At 34.3% G+C, this 18724-nt stretch overlaps 1 protein-coding gene across 5 annotated transcripts in view; it reads left to right on the top strand.

Moving 5' to 3' along the window:
- LOC110025353 (ATP-dependent DNA helicase At3g02060, chloroplastic) overlaps positions 1-18724 on the top strand; it is a 35939-nt gene that overhangs the window by 3341 nt on the left and 13874 nt on the right. For 4 of the 5 annotated variants that reach the window (XM_020725794.1, XM_020725792.1, XM_020725793.1 and 1 more), the window contains exons 2-10: positions 2171-2396; positions 3695-3940; positions 9031-9165; positions 10294-10418; positions 15304-15443; positions 15990-16060; positions 16964-17125; positions 17915-18001; positions 18180-18353. In XM_020725794.1, coding sequence (XP_020581453.1) covers positions 2171-2396; positions 3695-3940; positions 9031-9165; positions 10294-10418; positions 15304-15443; positions 15990-16060; positions 16964-17125; positions 17915-18001; positions 18180-18353 — 1366 coding nt within the window. Of the gene's footprint in view, positions 1-2170; positions 2397-3694; positions 3941-9030; positions 9166-10293; positions 10419-15303; positions 15444-15989; positions 16061-16963; positions 17126-17914; positions 18002-18179; positions 18364-18724 lie in introns of all 5 variants that reach the window. The other variant, XM_020725796.1, reaches the window with a different exon arrangement.

Below are 18724 nucleotides of genomic sequence, written 5' to 3'. Positions count from 1 at the left end.
GGCTTATTGTATTAAAAATGATCTTAATTTACTAGAACTAAATGAAAATATGACACTAAATAGGACGCAATGGAGAAAAAGGATTCATGTAGCCGACCCCATGTAGTGGGATTAAGGTTTTGTTGTTGTTGTTGTTGTTGTTGTATTCAAAAACTTGAAAGACAAGCATCAACTCATTGAATTCTAGTGATTTTCTTGTTTGTCTGTCAGCCCGACCAGCCAATACCTTAAAATGGTTTTACCAACTACATATCTATTGCAAATCAACATATATATTTTGCATTTATAATGAGCAATTATTTTATAGGCAATTTATAATCAACTTAGCTAATGCTAATTTTATGATAGAATATGATTTGTATGAATACAATTTTTAGATTTAATAGAAACAATGTACATCTTAAGAAATTTGCTGCAGTTAAAATCAAGACAAAACAGTCTACATCACATTATTATTCCATTGTGAAAATTAAATACTATCTACTAAAATATGTATAATAATTTCTGATTTTGGAAGGCACAATTAGCAATTTATAAAATATTTAAGGGTATATTATGAGCATAAAAAAAACACTTTTAACGAAGAAGGTATAACTACTCTTTAACAAATTAAAATTATTTACCTTGAGTTGCAACACTCAAACCATACTCCTTTAGGATATAAAATAAATAATATGAGTCAATTATTAACTCGAATGCCCTAAACAAAGATTTAATAAATCACTAGTACACAAATATAAGCATTTAAACTAATAGACATTGAAAGAGACACAACATAATTAACCTAGTTTACCACATAATAAAACCATTTTTTTTTTGTGTGCATGTAATAAAGCTGGAAACCATAACCTAACATTTAGCTTATTTGGAAATTAAACCTTAGTTAATGATGTTGAAAGTCAATATTTCATCAAAGTAGTACAACCTATGCCAATCATTATCCTTATGAAATAAAGTCTTATGTATTTAATTTAATCATGTAATCCTGTCATAAAATTTATTTATGTTACCATACATATAACTATAACTTAAATCAAGCAATAGCTTGATTATATTAAGAACTCACTTTTTTGCTTTTTATCTAAATAATGAAATGATTCAAGAGATTCACAACAAGGATCAAGGCAATGATAAAATAATGATAAAGTTCAACTTCATTGTTTTGATTAGAAGCAAGATGCATATATGAGGCAATAGAAAAGGGAATAAAAAATGGGAAAGATGATGTCCTCTAGAGAAAGGAGACAAGCTTAATGTAGGAGAGATGGCATTGAAAGTTTTGAGAGGGGGAGCTATTAGTCAAAAGACGAAGACAGATGGGACTATTTGGCTGCTTGGAGGAGACAAGACAGACGATTAAGTGATGTTCTACCTTTATACTTATTCAAACCACAAGTATGGAGAAGAGGCGGGATATTTTTTACACTGATTGTTGTCTAAGGTGTTAGGTATTCTTCGTGAAAGATGGGGGCGAGGGTGGAGGCTTTAGCGGATTCGTTTTTGCTGAGTGTTTGATTTATTGGAATCAATAAAGGACCTAAGAGCCATTGTTATTTTATTTGATAAAGGAATTGTTCTTCCAAATCAGAAGATTTTTGCAACTTTATCTTTAAAAACATTCGCCACGTAAGTGCATGAGTGGCTATAAGTTCACAGTTCCGTAATATCTGCTGACTATTTGGAATGGATTCTGTTTCTATTTTTTTATTTTCTTTAATGAGAAATACAGGTAATATAGTGTTAAAACTTGCCACAATTGTAAAGCAATTTGATCTCTCCCCCTCATCCACCCCCCCCCCCCCCCCCCCTTAAAAAAAAAAAAAAAAAAAAAAAAACCAATTATATGTCCTTTTTTCTTATAAAGTTGGTTTAGCGTATGGTATTAAAAAATTGAATGAAACTTGTTGTTCCAAATCATTATAAATGGGCTAATCTGGTCCTTTAATGTATGAAGGTTTCAATAATGTTTACCATTTATAAAAAATGAGCTTATCTAGCTCATCCAACATCGGATTATTATTATTATTTTCTGTTTTACTTTTATCTGTTCATTACTTGTATATTGTTGAAGCTTGCAGATTGCTGAAAAAATTTTTTTAGTATCATATTGCTTGAATTGCTGGAGGTTTGCACATCGAAATGGAATTTTATGAAATTGTGCTTGCTGCAGTCCCAATGAAACCAGAAAACCACGGGCCTTGAGCAAACTGAACGACACTAGTGCGTGGGAGCGGAGAAGGATTAAGGGAAAGGTTGCTGTTCAGAAAATGGTTGTTGACTTGATGGAACTCTATCTACACAGGTTGAAGCAGAAGAGGCTCTTGTATAAAAAAACTCTAGACATGGCTGAGTTTGTATCTCAGTTTCCTTATGATCCCACCCATGATCAGCAACAGGTACCACATCAAAGAAAATTATTTTCTTTGATGTCCTTTTTCTTGATTGGTTTCTGGTTCTTCATTACAAACTTTCATTCATAAAAAAGTTGCTTTAACACTCACGCACATTGTCTTGAGCATGGAAAACTTATTGCATTGCTGTTGTTTAATTTTTAGATATAGGCAGATGAGAAAGGGCAGGGTCATACTAATATTTAAAAATAGGAGAATTCATTTTTCTAAACTTTCATGCCTGACCTAGAAGCTTAATGCTAAAGCGATAGTGAAGATCATAACAGTACCAAGCTAGAAATCCCTCAGTGCTGCTTATCATATTGTACATATATCTATAAGATGATGGTTCAAGCTGCTATTGCTACTCTTTCTCACACTTGTCAGTTTTTTAATGGCAGTGGAAAATATTCAAGACAAGCTATATCAGAACGAAGCTTCTATGAATAATTATCTGAAAATTTCTACTTTGTTTAAACCTAGCTTTAATGTTATATGGATATTACATTTTCTTATCTTATGGAGATAATTACAATGTAAAAATTTTCGTTTTAGATTTTTGTCTCTTTGATGGTAAGGCTTTTATTAGGAAGGAGCGTCTAAATTTAGCTTCTAACATACTCATCGAGGATTGGGGAAGAGCTTTAAGAGCTTGGGCTCTGTTTAAATTTTAACGTTTAAGTCAATAATTAGTTTTATTATCAGATATTACGTACATCATACTTTTTAAACTTATTTGCATTATTTTGAAAACTAAGGAAGAAAGAACCGGGGCTATTTTATTTTTGTGTATGTAAACATGAAGTGTAATACCACGCTTGATTTGTTTTTTGTGTATGTAAACATGAAGTGTAATACCACGCTTGATATTTTTAATGTGTTGGAATATCGAACACATGCATTTCTAACTACAATTCTGGACCAAAATCTCAACCGTGTTCCAATGAGTATTGTTAATTTCCTCAAACTTTATTTCATCATGGGTCACACGTCCCACAGTTTTTTTCGCTCTTACAAGCATTTCCAGTTTCCTTTGGGCGCTTATTGCAAATGATTTCTTTTTGAAAATTTTGTCAACTTCTCTTGATACTATAATGAAAACAACTTTGAGGCTGACAAGTTTTCGGAGCACTTGTTTCCATATATACAAGTAGGAGGAATTTTTTTTTAAAATCTCACATTGAATGCGGTTACTTTGATGAGTCTTAATTGTTCTTACTATATTTTTTAACAACCAAGTATTCACCGTTCATAATTCTATGACCAATCCTATCACAATTGATTTATGTGGGTTGTCCTGACAGGCTTTTCTTGATGTTGAGAAAGACTTGACAGAAAGAGAAACTCCAATGGACAGGCTTATTTGTGGAGATGTTGGTTTTGGTAAAACGGAAGTCGCATTGCGTGCCATCTTTATTGTCGTCTCTGCTGGCAAGCAAGCAATGGTTCTGGCGCCAACTATTGTTCTTGCCAAACAGCACTTCGATGTCATTTCAGAACGCTTTGGTAGTTATCCTCATATCCATGTTGGCCTGTTATGTAGGTTTCAGGTAATGACATAACCATGTTTGTCTGTTAAGTAGTTTTTGGTTATGATTGATTTGAAGGAAAATGTTTGATTGAATGTTATTTTTGGTTAGCAGTTTTGTGCCCTACGCTTTTTTTTTTCTTGTTCTTAAATGTGTTTTACTAGCTATTCTCTTTATGCGAGTGTCTTTGCGCATTTTTATTTACACAATAACTAGGATGTTTCATTCATTATAAGAATTATTCTAGTCTGTCATTAGGGGTCCTCCTTAATCCCATTATATCAAAGATAACTTTCTTAGCTCATTCTTTTTATATGGCTTTGTTCTCATTATGATGTTAATGGCATTATGGTATACTCTAATTTAAAAGAACATAATTAAGAAATTATTTATGATTATATTTTTTTTTACTTTTTCTTTATTCATAGCTTTAACCTTTAAGCACAACATTTTCTTAAAATTAAATTTCTAATTTTAATTTATGTATAGTATTTTAAATTGTATCAAATTGAATTAAAAAAAATATAAATAAATAGATTGCAATTGCTTTGATTTTTTTTAGGAGCTTATAATGATGATATGTTAGTAAATTATTAAATAATAATTAAACCAAATTTACAAAAGTTTTTATTATCTATTAGTATATTATCATCGTTATATAATAACTAATTAATTATTTGTGTGTGTGCGTGTGTGGGTGCGCACACGTGCGGAGGTGGCGGTGAGGGTGTGTGGGTGGGTGTGGGTGTGCGTTGGTGTGCTGGTGTGTGCATGCACGTGTGCGTGTGTGGGTGGGTGAGTGTGCCTGCTTGGGTGGGGATGTGTGTGCACGTGCGTGTGCGTGGGTACGTGTGTGCGTGCGTGGGTATTGGTATGTGCGTGCGTTGGTGTGTGGTGCATGGGTGCACACACTTGTATTTGTGCGTTTGTGGTGTGTGGGAGCGCTTGCACGTGAGTGCATGCGTGTGTGTGCTTGCCTTCGTGCGTGTGGGCGTGGGTGTGGGTGTGTGGGTGCGTGCGTGTGCACGTGTGAAATATGCAGTGTATCAACAAGCGGGGCGATGTTTGATGGCTGTTCGGACCGAAAATAACATCAAAATGACAAACCAAAGAGGTACAAGAAGCTGGACAACAAATCAGAACAAAACAAAAAACAATGGGTTTTCTGCTGTGAACATCTATTTACAACAATTTGGATGATGGAGGTCTCTAATCTCCTGAGAAAGATCACCACCTCGATTCTATTGGGCTACAAATGCACCACCTGAAAGAAAATCCAAAGTTTCAACACTCCAATAGAGAAAATCATGAGAAACATCTCCAAAATACATAAATCAAGCCAAAAATCTCACCAACAGAAAAAAAAAGAACACATGAATATGTTTCTATTAGAAATGACCCAAATTAGACCAAAAAAAAAAAGGAAAAGGAAATAAGTCAAAATAGCAAGAATTTTCATAAATGCTTCCAATCGCACTAAAAGTTCCTATTCCGTTTCCTAGGGTCGCAAAATTCCCATTTTCATTATTATAATCACATAGTTTTTGCGATCAGGAGTCATGGGATCCCCACTCCCATGACTTCGACGGACGCTCCCACATCATTCTTCTTGGTAGGAAGAGCTTCATCTTCTTCCCAGGAAGCTCTGGAATCGATCTACCATCATAACAGAGTCATTGTACTGTTATAATTGGGAGAGCTCCACAACGAAGTCTATGTCACGTTTATTCAGAATAACTCTGAAACACACATCTTTTTTCAAAGTCTCTCTTGATAGAATTAATAACCATCCTTTTTTGGCATAATTAGAGTCGGCTGCATCTGGGCTAGTACTCCCATGAATTTAGTCCTAACCATCAAGTGTGAGATTTACGTCGTGCTGAATCTCTCTCGATGGTAGCCATCCAGGAGGTAAATTGTAAGTCATGACCTGCAACAACTCTCTCAACAAGCGCCGTCTTTTTTTAGGTGTCGTTTACTCTGACTCACTATCTTATAGGAGAATTAATGCTAATTCTATTGTGAGCTCCCTCTTGTCTCATCTTGAATTACTAGCATTTCTCCCTCATCATCTGAAAATTGAGGCTCATTTTTTACGTCTTGATTCTCACTTATGTTACTGTCCATTTTTTCAATGGCTCTCTGCTCAGTGAAAGAGATTTTACTTATATTTAATCAGTTAGACACCGCATGGAAAACATGGTAACTCTTAAAGTATTACTGGTGATGATAAATTTGATAGTGTTGGCGGGCTCCACCTTTTTTCCATTTTGGATTAATTTTTCTTTATACTGGGTTGACTCTGTTGCTCCACTGGGTTTACTATTGCTATCTGATCTTGGGGCTGAACTCTTTCTATAAGGTGTGCCGGTCACCTGGTGATGATGTTTTACCACCTTCAAAACTATGATCTGAACATCCTGGAATGTCCAGTAGGGTTGTAAAAGTACCACATTCCAATGGAATGTCTCAATCCTCTCATATATTGAGCTAGGGTGTTCTCCTTAAGCACCAATGGCCGACGTTTCAACATAAGATGCTCTAACTCATCCATGTACTCCATAGAAGAATCTCTTAGATAATGGAGACAAATGAAGTCTTACGAACATATCTTGTAGGTAATGCGAAGGAAGGTAGTTGCCTGCATCCCCATTTTATCTTCGATCACATAGTAATTTTGTTTTTCCCTTTCTGCTATCGAGTAAGTTTTAGTTATCTCACGCGGAGATGCCCTTTTCTTTAGCTCATTGTGGCTAGCTTTTATCATTCTATCATGTGGGATATCATTTTTTTCAAAGACCCGTTCCACTCTCTAGAGCCACTAGATAAACTAGTCCACACCCAAGTGCCCGTCAAAATTTGACACGTCAATCTTCACTCCAAAATCCTAGCTTCTCCGATATGATTAAATTATTGGAGTATTGGTTTGTCATCATTGAAACTGCATGGTGGAAGGGATTCATTGGGATTCATTTCCTCATCTCAATCTGACGAATCATCATTATGAGTACAGGTGATTTCATCAAATTGCTTCTCTCAATTTTGACAAACCTCTTCTGCAGTTGGAAGATTTTTTGTTGCAGATAATCTATAGTAAGTTCTTGGACATCTCGTTAAGGGTTTCTCATTGGCGACATGACATTCTTTTCTCCCGATCAGGCATTTGACGATTGTAGGATTGTAAATCAATGTTAGTCGGGGGCTTAGGTTTTTGATGTAGGTGTCGGGATGAAATTTTCAGTAGAGGTGGGGAAATTGGCTTTTGAAATTTTAGGATTGAGTCTTGGAATTATGGTGGATGAGTGCCTTTACATTTAAAGACAAAATGCGAAATGAATATATCCGTGATAGATTTGGTGTAGCTCCAGTAACGGACAAAATTAGAGAGTCGTCTTAAATGGTTTGGTCACATTAAACGTCGACCATATGATGATCCAATTAGATGAATAGATGTTTTAGATTCGATTTATGTTAAGAAAGGCAGAGGTAGACCTAGGATGACTTGGGCATATTGTATAAAAAAATGATCTTAATTTATTAGAATTAAATGAAAATATGACACTAGATAGGACTCAATGGAGAAAAAGGATTCATGTCGCCGACCCCACTTAATGGGACGAAGGTTTTGTTGTTGTTGTTGTTGGTTCTAGGAATTACGGTAGGAATTACGATAGGAATTCTAGAATTATTATTATTATTATTTGGAATTTTGGATTGGGACATATAAAGACAAAATCATAAAAAATCTTAAACTTTTTCGGGCTTTGATACCAATTGATACTGTTCTAGGGTTTTCAGATGGCATGATAACACACAAGGTGTTGAAAAAGTTATAGGATTGATTACATGAGTGGTGAGGGTGGATGGAGGCTGAAAACTGGTGTGAATGGTGATGGAACTGTGAACTGGAAGTAGGAAAGAGGTGGTTTACGGTTGTAAACAGCAGGCGGCAGCGTTGGGAAGACTGTAGGAAGTGAAATATGCAGTGGGACAGCAGGTGGGATGAGTTCAACTGCTGTTCGAACTTAAAACTACAGCCAAATGATGAATCGGCAAGGTACGAGCGATTGGACAGCGAACCAGAATTGAAAACAGTGAGTTTCCTGCTGCAAACAGCACCTTACAGCAAGTTACGAAGGAGGTCTTCGAACATCCGGGAGAGATCACTACCTCAATCCTATAGGCTACGGACACACTACTTGAAAGAAAATCCAAGGATACAACACTCCATAGAGAAAACTAGGAGAGACATTTCCAAAATAAATAAGCCAAGTCAAAAGTCCCTCCAACGAAAAACTGTGGGTTCTCTGCTGTGAACAGCTGTGTACGATAAGTTGGATGACGAAAGAGGCCTACAAACATCCGGAAGAGATCACCACCTCAATCTTTTCAGGTTACAGACATACCACCCAAAAGTCCCTTCAACAGAGAAAGACAAGACAAATAGATACATAGTAGAAAATAACTCAAACTAGAGAAAAATGAAATTTGAAATAAGTCAAAATAGCAAGGATTCCTGTGGATATTTTTAACCGAATGAAAAGTTCCTATTCGGTCTTCCTAGGGCCATGGAACTCCCGATTCCAATCACGTAATTCTTGTGATCGGGAGTCACTGGATTTGGGATCCAGTGGCTTTGGCGGACGTGCCCGCATCGCTTGTTATTTTGGAGTTTTATGCAAAATATTCTCTCTCAATATGACTTGACAATATTCATATAAAATATATAGATATATAGATGTAGTCAAATAATTTTGACTTGGTATATTGGAGAGGAATATCGCCTTTAAAGGATTTCTAGTCTCCACCATCGTGCTATTGTGAAATAGAAGCTTTAAATCATGGAAGCTATGATTGTTGATGACTGTCATGATGCCATAAATGGAAAAATACTAAAAGGTGTTTAATTGACCTTGATTTTATTGCTATGGGCCTTATGATTTCTCATTGCACTTATAATGAGGATATATAAGCTGTAATTATCATGAATGTTTGGAGTTACCTAGAGTTGTCACATTGGCAGATAATGCATAGCCACATCAATACAAATCGTTCTCACAACTTTTTATTCCATGTTCATATCTTCAAGCTAAATTTGATTTATTTTTCAGACGAAGTCGGAGAAAGAGGAACATCTTTCATTGATCAAGAATGGGGATTTGGACATAATTGTTGGAACTCATGCACTTCTTGGCGATCGCGTGGTTTACAGCAATCTCGGCCTTCTCATCGTTGATGAGGAACAGGTTTTCCTTTATCTACGACGCCATGAAACCTTTTGAGACTGTTTGCTATTATCATATTATCTAGTCAAACATGTAAAATAGCTAGAAACAATTAATTGGTTTCTTTACTTAAATTTTTAGCAATTTATATTCTGATACCTCGAACTGTTGGCTTATTGAGAAAGGAATTTTATTTCTTTTTCTTTCATGGAATCTTTTGACTGCTTAATTGATTCTTGGCTGTATGTTCTAAATATCAGTCCTTAATTTTTAGTGCTTATTAATTAATTCTTTTATTAAACCGCTTGAATCTGGTTTTTGATTAGTAACTTGAACTTTGCTCAATGTTGAAGTCTACTGCTGTCTTTTTGGTGATCATATTCTTCTTCTTGTTCTTAAGTTCCATAATTAGATGCGATATTTGGGCTCCTAGTTGCTCCTTTGTGGTACATTAGTGAATTTTCTATTTGGATCTCGCTTTAAACCATCAAGCTTATTGACTAAAAACCTTGTAATATTGATCAGTAAGGAGTTGATGAATATCCTCATGGTTGTCAGCAAATGAAGATACCGTATAAACAATGAAAAAGTGCAAAAACATGGTTGTTTGTAGTGTAAATAAGGATATCAGCAAATTTATTTTAGGGGCATTTACATACATAGCACGCAATTCTTATGTATTTTACATATTTCACACCTAAACTTTCATATTTACAATTTTTAAATTTAAAATACTCCTTTTCATGCATAGGTTTAAAGCACCAAAGTATTATGTATGTAAATATGGAAGTTTAGGTGTGAGATTTGTAAATATATAAGAATTGTGTGGCAGGTATGTAAATTTCCCTTTATTTCATTGTCAATTGCTGTTTTAATTGATAATCATTTTAGGCCAAGCTAAAAAAATTACTAGAATTGCAATTTAAAATCAAAATAACTATATAGTTTTCTTTGTGAAGTGCATACGTAATTGTACTTCAGTCATGTTGCACACTACAAACTTGTTGCAACATGTATTGATGTTCTACCATTTCTTACTGTTCACATTACTGCAGTGCAGAAACTTTTGCTTAGTTTCCATATTATTGAAGTGATTGTGTTGAACATGGAGGCTGACTGATTTTCATATCTCTAGTTTTTGATTGACAGAGGTTTGGCGTAAAGCAGAAAGAGAAGATAGCATCATTGAAAACTTCAGTTGATGTTCTCACTCTTTCTGCCACACCTATTCCCCGAACGCTTTACTTGGCTTTGACTGGGTTCCGTGATGCTAGGTAACTCTACAAATTTGTTTTCTTCCACTAAATATAGTATCAGTTTGGTGTTCCAACAATATCTTACTTATTTTTATATTATCCTTTCACAAATTTTACACCAATCATCGACAAGGATCCATCAAAACAAAAAAGCACTAATTAATAGATATTGTGCAAAAATTTGAAATGTTGTAAATCAAATCAAATAAATAGATAAAATGTGCTCCTGCACAAAGCACATTATGGGGAAGATTTTTTATTCACTGGACTGTGTAACAGTCTTCCTAAAAGGTCAAACAAACCCTTCAGGGTTAAGCTACTGCGTTTTTGGAAAATTTCCCTAAATTTTGCAACATTGTATTGGTAAAGTTCTTATAAAATTTGGAAAATATATGTGGTGAAGTCAATGAGGGCTTCTTTCGCATGTTGGCCTTTGAGTTGTAGGAGAGTGGTTCTTGTAGTTTTTAGGGGGAAGATATTAATTTTTTCTCAATTTCTTGAGACTCGATTACAAGATAAATATCAAGGAAGACCACCACATTAGGAAAGCCACAAAATCAACCACAAATATCTCAGGCTAGAAAAGAGGAAAATAAAAGAAAATAAGAGTTACTAGCGTTAGATAATTCTAAAATAGAAGCTACTAAAAATAGAAAATAATAAAAATAGAAGATTTAAAAATTAGACATTTCTAACATTCTAACAACCCCTCGAGTTGGAGCCTAAATATCTATCACGTTCAACTTGCTTACAAGCAACTGAAAACTAGGCTTGAAAAGTTTTTTGATGAAGATATCTGCTATTTGTTGCGCTGTTAGAGTAAAAGATATGCAAATAGTTTCACAATCAATCTTCTGCTCTATGAAGTGTCTATCAATCTCCACATGTTTTGTGCGATCAGGTTGTACTGGATTTTCTGCAATGCTTATGACAGTTTTATTATCACAATACAACTTCATTGACACATTTATTAGGATCCATAATACTTCAAGAATTTTCTTCAGCCATAACATCTCACATACTCCATATTAGCCATATCTTGATATTCTACATCGACATTACTTTTCGTTACCGCATTATGTTTCTTGCTTTGCCATGTAACCAGATTTCCTTAGACATAAGTACAAGATTCGAACGTCGATGTCTTGTAAACAACCAAGCCCGCGTAATGCATCAGTTTATGCCTTTATGTTATGTTTTGTGATCTTATGAAAGCGTACGCTCTTGTTTGGTGTACATTTTATGCATCTGAGAACCCTATTAACTGCTTCAATATGTTTCTCATTGGGTTATTGCATAAATTGACTTATCAAAGTTACAATAAAGGTGATATTTGACAGTGTATGTGATAAGTATATCAATTTTATCACCAACTTTTGATATCAAGCTGTATTCTCTAGGTCACTTCTCGTCTCCTAATTTCTGATTGGGATCAATTGGAGTGTCTGTAGATTTACAATCTCTCATCCCACTTTCCTTTAGAAGATCAAGAACATACTTCCGTTGGGAAAAAAACTATCACTTTCTTTAATCTAGTAACCTTGGTGTCAAGGAAATACCCCAAATATCGCTATGACCTTTAATGAACAATATAAATTTATCAAGCCACACTCTTAGTGACTGCTTCAACTCGTATAAGGACTTTTTTAGTATACACATTTTTATGTCTAACTTTTCACTAAATTCTAGAGGTGTATCCATATATGCTTCTTCCTCTAAGTTTTCATTGAGAAATGCATTTTTAATATTCAATTGCTGTAGGGGTTGGTCAAGATTAGCTATAAGTGACAAAAGTACTTTTAGACTTTAATTTTGCTACATGGGCGAATGCCCCTAAGTAATCAATGCCATAGATCTGATTAAATCTCTTGGCAACCAATCGAGCTTTGTACTGTTTTAGAGAGTTATCATAATTATACTTGACTATAAACACCCATTTGCATCCGACACTTTTCTTCTCTCTAGGTAGATCGACCAATTCCCACATGCCATTTTTTTAAGAGTTCTTATTTCCTCCTTCAACTTGGGAACTTTTAGAGCATCCTACACAATGTTTGGAATCTCCATACAAAGCAAATGTGAGATAAAGGCCCAAAAAACACATAATGAGACAATGAATATTGGGTGCTAGACCTCACCCCCTTACAAATAGTCATGGGAAGATCAAGATCATTAGATTTAGGATTAAGGCTAGACTAAGGTCTAGGACTAAAAGACTCAAAACTCGAAGGTGAACTGGACCGATCATGGGGTAAATGCTTAGTGAGAATTGGACTTGGAGGGTTCATGGATCCTTGATAGTGCAAATGATCCGTAGATTCTTTCTTTTGAGTTATCATATGTCTTGAGTAGACAATGTCAAACAGCACCAATTTCGAAGTTCATTTTCTTCTTTCCTCTTCTTTAGTTAATATATGATTATGAACATCGTGAGATGACAATGTAGAAAGATTTGAATTTTCTTCAATATCTAAAAAACTCGACCCACTTTCTCCTGATATAGAATATAGCTTGAATTTCTTGGCTGAACAATCAAGATTGAAGAGATATTATTTTGTGAGTTTTTGTTTTGAAGAAAATTCTGAAAAGTATTAGTCGATTCTTTGTTTTGCCCTCTTGAAGACGAGGTTTAAAAAATGATTGTAGGCAACATCCTAGTAATAAATATTTTCTTAGAAATATAATCAAAACATTTATACCCCTTTTTGGTAGGAACATAACTTGGCTTGGGGTTCAAGTTTTTATTAATTATGATTATGAATGTGAACAAATGCAATACACCCAAATATCTTTGGAGGTAAGGAAGGCGAGAGCCAATTTGTTGGGTAAATTTTACGATAAATATCAAAACATGTTTCAATGTTCAATTGGCTGTTCTATTGACGAAGAATGTAGCAGTAAGAACTGCTTCAATCCAAAGATATTTTGACACCTGATTTATAAATAACAATGTTCTAGCTGCTTCCATTAATTTTTTGTTTTTTCTTTTATCCATCTATTTTGTTGTGGAGTGTTGACATAGTAGCTTTGATGAACTATTTATTTTTTTGGAAAAAATTAACTAAAAATATTTTTTAAATAATCTTGGTCATTATCAGTCCGTAATATTTGCATAGTTTTTTTGAAATTGTGTATGTATCATGGTGTAGAAGCTTTTAAAAATTATTTTCACTTCAGTTTTTTTTTTCATTAAACACACCAAATTTAATATTGTTTGATTATCAGTAAAGCTCACAAATCATTTTTTTGAGAGTATGTTTACATGGAGCGCACATGTCATTATGAATCAGAGTAAATGGTGTAACTCGTTAGTAAGTTTGGAGAGAAAAGAACTTAAGATGATGTTTCACACAAATTTCATATTGGAAAGATGATAAATTTTTATTCTGAAATAAATTGGGAAACAAAAATTTTAAATACTGAAAATTAGGATGACCTAACCTATAATGTCATAACATATTATCACTGATTTAGGAAACAAACCCATAATCAAATTAAGTAATTTGACTTTGTCTATTCACATCAAGTTGATTGTCAAATAATAGCCCATTTATTTAGCATTGCCAATCATCACCCAGTGGTCAATTCTTGAAAATCACAATAAGAAGATTATAAATTAGTTTGACACTGATAATTAGAAGTAATTTTACTAATGAACAATAAATTACAAGACAAATCCAGAACATGCAACATGTTGCAAAAGGTTAATAATGACGTGAGTTTGATAGTTTCTATCCCAATAATTATTGAGAGAGAACTATCGATAGTTTTGAAGTATTTATTGCCTGCACAAGTTTTTAGAATGAGCATAATTTTGAACAACCAGTCATATGATCAATTATATTAGAATTAATTATTTAAGAATGAACAAAATTATGATTAACACCTAATAATGTAGTGGCTAAAGAGCTATCCTTCGAAATCTTCAATTTTCTAACTCTAGCATCTCCATCCCAACTTCCTTGCCCTATAGTGGGTCCCCCCATGTATTTAGGGTGAAAATCACTCCTTTTTCATACCCATCTCGACTTCTCTCATTCCTTCTTCGCATTGTTTATACCCTTGCATAGCTCATTCCCCTTGTTTCGGCCCAATCCTGTGCATTTAAAATCCCCGATCCTCCCACCCATTGGAACCCGGGGGTGGGGGGGATGGGTGGTGGAGTAGGGTAGAATCTTGATTCAAATTTATTCTTTAATGAATAATTACATAACAAGGATTTGAATCTCTATTTATAGAAGTTCAGTTATTAGATAAGATGAAACTTTTTGAAAATTATATACGATAAGTCCCAAAAATCCTATCATCGAAAGAAGTTAACACTAACAATGAAATTTCAAGTGATCTAGAAAATGCTAGAATGATTTTGATGTACGTCAACATCATTATTTGGTCTCTAAATTATGCATGCCTGCACTTTTTGTTAAATAAGGGCTCCTTCAAGCACGACTGCCTGAGTCCTCATTATTGTGCAATTTTCACCCTGATTTCTATTAAATTTCTGTACATATGATCCACATGTATTTTTAATTCATTTTGGATGTCCTTTCTTTTCATATTTCAAAGGACTTTTGCTGCTTAAGCAAAATACAAACACGATAAACTCTTAATAGTAAGTGGATAAATACATTAAAGAAGGGTTTTAAAATTATATTCCTTAGCGTGTTTGTATAAAAAAATGATCTTAATTTATTAGAGCTAAATGAAAATATGACACTAATTAGGACTCAATGGAGAAAAAGGATTCATGTTGCCGACCCCACATGGTGGAATTAAGGCTTTGTTGTTGTAGCGTGTTTGTTTATTTCATTCAACTAGAGTGTCTCGAAAGCTTTTTCTTTAAATGTATTTTAAACTAGGTTCTTTTATTTGTCCGACATTCCTCATCCTGATTCTATTTCAGTTTAATTTCAACACCACCCCCAGAAAGAGTTCCTATAAAGACTCACCTCTCAGCCTATTGTAAAGAAAAGGTTCTATCTGCAATCAAATTTGAGCTAGACCGTGGTGGTCAAGTTTTCTATGTTCTTCCTCGAATTAAAGGTAATTATTTTTTTTCCACTTTTGGTGGATAACTTTTTTTTAAAAAAACTTTGTGCGATATTTTCAGATTATTTTGTGCTAATATGTTATTGGAATTTATCACTTTCTGACAGCATCATGCATGGGAGATGAACATATAATAAAAACTATGGTTGTGTTAAATCACATCATATCGTGAATGCTTTTTTTTTATTTTGAAATGTTTAGAAGCTGCAGTTTGCAAATCAAGTGTAATCTATCTTTCATCCTTGCATGATTGATGTTGGGTTCATACTGTTCTGTCATAACAGAATTGGCCGAAATCTGTATTAATTATATGACGTGGTATTTGTAGTAGGATTAATTTATTCTTAGGCTCTGCTGATGATTATATTTTGTTTTGTACCAACCAAATATATTTAATAGTTTAGAATGTTAACTTTTATGTCATGCTCAACTACCATCTACAGATCATGTTTGACTCTCAAATGGTTCAGTCTGCGTGAGAATGATTTTGATTATTGAGTTACAATATGAGACTACAATAATTTTTGCTATTTTTGGCAGGCTTAGAAGAGGTGATGGAATTTCTTGAGCAGTCATTTCCAGATGTTATGGTTGCTATTGCTCATGGGAAGGTTTGCTTGCTTCAAACGTGGCGTCTGTTTTAATTGAATAATTTTTGTAAACCGTGCATATTTTCTTTAGTTTTTCTTAGTGTCAAATTATGACAGCTCATTGATACAACGTTTCTTTTAATTTAAGCTTATTTAGGGCTCATCATTCACAAATGTCTCCTGAATGGATGCTACTTTGGAAATTCATTTGTTTGTCTAGGTCAAATATAATTAATTATATTCATATTACCTTTCCTCATTTTTTTAAAATGTGGTCAATAATTCCATATTTTTGGATGATATATAATTGATTGACAGGCTCTCCAGCCATCGTTGCTGTGTGCTGCCGCCCTGTTTTATCTTTTTCCAGCCATCCTGCATTGCCTCTGCCGCCCAGAATCTCCTCTCATTCCTATTTTACTGCTGTCCGACACCTCCTGCCTTGCTGCCACTGCCCAAATCAGCAAAGCATCGCTGTTTCGCTGCTGTACCAGCGGTCCTTCACTTTCCTACCTTGCCACCAACTTTCCAAGCCCCTAACAACCACCACAACCACTTTAGATTCACCCTAGTCGCATACCTTGCGTCATGTTTTTTGTTATTCCCTATTTTCATTTGGTTGGTTGTAATTTTCTATTTGATTTTGGTAATAATATTTGCTTTTCTCATTATTATTGGCTAACTCTGGTACTAATATTATTGCTAACTCAAAGAGCTATTGAGATCGGATAATGATTATTGTAAAATTTGCATTACGAGAGCTTTAGCTTGCCATTAAGTTTTTTTTTTCAGATCTAATATTACTCTGCACGGAATTTTTTTCTTGAGTACTTACTAATCATTGTTGATTGTATTTATATTTTCTATCTCTTCAATGACCTCTTTTGTTTTACTGCTGAAAAGTGATAATGTTGTTTTTGACAGCAATACTCAAAACAACTAGAAGAAACAATGAAAATGTTTGCCCTTGGAGATATCAAGGTCCTCATCTCTACAAACATAGTTGAAAATGGGTTGAATATCCAAAATGCTAATACCATAATAATTCAGGAAGTCCAACAGTTTGGGTTGGCTCAGTTGTATCAGGTAAGCGTCTGAATTGGGCTCATCAATAATTATATATAAATAAATCTGTTTTTATTTGTATTGATGGTTGGACAGATCTATTTTCAGATGATATAGTTTCATGCCATAAAATTTAACATTTTGATTCCGTCACTCTATAAATTTGATATCAAACGCTAATATCATTCCACGGATGTGTAATATTGTTTGATGAATTGATTTTGTTATGCACTCTTTTTCCCATCACATCATCGTTGGCTAAACTTTTAAAAAGAGTTTTTTAGGTCTTATTTTAGCAGGAGGAAAACTGCACGCAGTCATCCCATTAAAAGGTTGGCTACCACTTTGGCTTTCGCTTTTGTTGATTAAGGATGTAGAAAGTCTCGGTTGTGAATCCTTAGTACACTAGCTGGACTGGTAGAGCTAGTCCAGCGACAAAGATATTTGTGCATAAAATTGAAAGCATGTTGGTTTGGTTCGTAGTTGTCATGAATTTTTTAATATTTGTATGTTAGTTTGAAAAAGAGTGAAACACTTATGCGAAATGTCCTGATCCTAAGAACTAAATCTTGTTGAACCAGTGCCCCCTATAATGACATTATTTTGTTGAAAAAACAGTGTCCTTGAGCACAGTACATAATTTGTCCATGAAGTATAATCAAGTCATCTGCTGCACTCTTTCGTTTGTAAAAGTGACCACTGTTCAAACCTCTGGTAGCATGGAGAAAATTTTCTCCTTACTGTATATTATTCTATCTTGCCTTATTTCCTGACATTTTAATTTAACAACTTCAACTTTTTATTTCTTAGTTGCGTGGAAGAGTTGGCCGGGCCGATAAAGTGGCTTATGCATATTTATTTTATCCTGACAAATCATTGCTCTCAGAGCAAGCTCTGGTGAGTCGTTTGTAATTCTCTTTCATTGGCTAATTCAATGTATTGGTAGTCCTGTGATATTGATTTTTATCTTATAATGAGGTAACATTTTCATTGTTTGATGCTGTAAAATCATGTCATTTGACCAATAGTTTATCTAACTGTATGTATTTATTGTGGCTTCTTCTTTCCATCTTAGGAGAGGCTTGCTGCTATTGAGGAATATCAGGAACTTGGGCAAGGCTTTCAGTTGGCTGAGAGGGACATGGGGATAAGAGGATTTGGAAGCATATTTGGCGAGCAGCAGAGCGGGGATATTGGCAATGTTGGAGTTGATCTTTTCTTTGAGATGCTTTTTGAGAGCTTATCAAAGGTATTATGCGGTATGCTAAACTGTTAATAATACTTCCCTTTAATACCATTGACTGAATAGTCTCTAAAGGGCTAAGGATAATAGCAAGAAATCGATATTAGCATGGATTTCTTTCGGTTGTTAAATTATTCAGTTACTATTATGAAGTTGATACACCAAAGGCGTCTTGCTTTCAGGGCATAGGCCTCAAGCTTAAGATTGCCGGCTATGATATGAAGGAATTCTTTTGCTCCAGTCCAATTCTTTAACTAAGTGGTGTCAGAAAAAACTATAACTGAACTTCATGGGCCCTCAAAATAATTGAAATTAGTCTTGTGCCGATCTTATTATTAATGAAATATTAGCAATATATATATATATATATATATATA

Source organism: Phalaenopsis equestris, unplaced genomic scaffold, assembly GCF_001263595.1.
Source record: "Phalaenopsis equestris unplaced genomic scaffold, ASM126359v1 Scaffold000297, whole genome shotgun sequence".
NCBI classification, from domain to species: Eukaryota; Viridiplantae; Streptophyta; class Magnoliopsida; order Asparagales; family Orchidaceae; genus Phalaenopsis; species Phalaenopsis equestris.
Note: the sequence above shows the minus strand (reverse complement) of the source record. Positions and strands in the feature narration are given on the sequence as shown.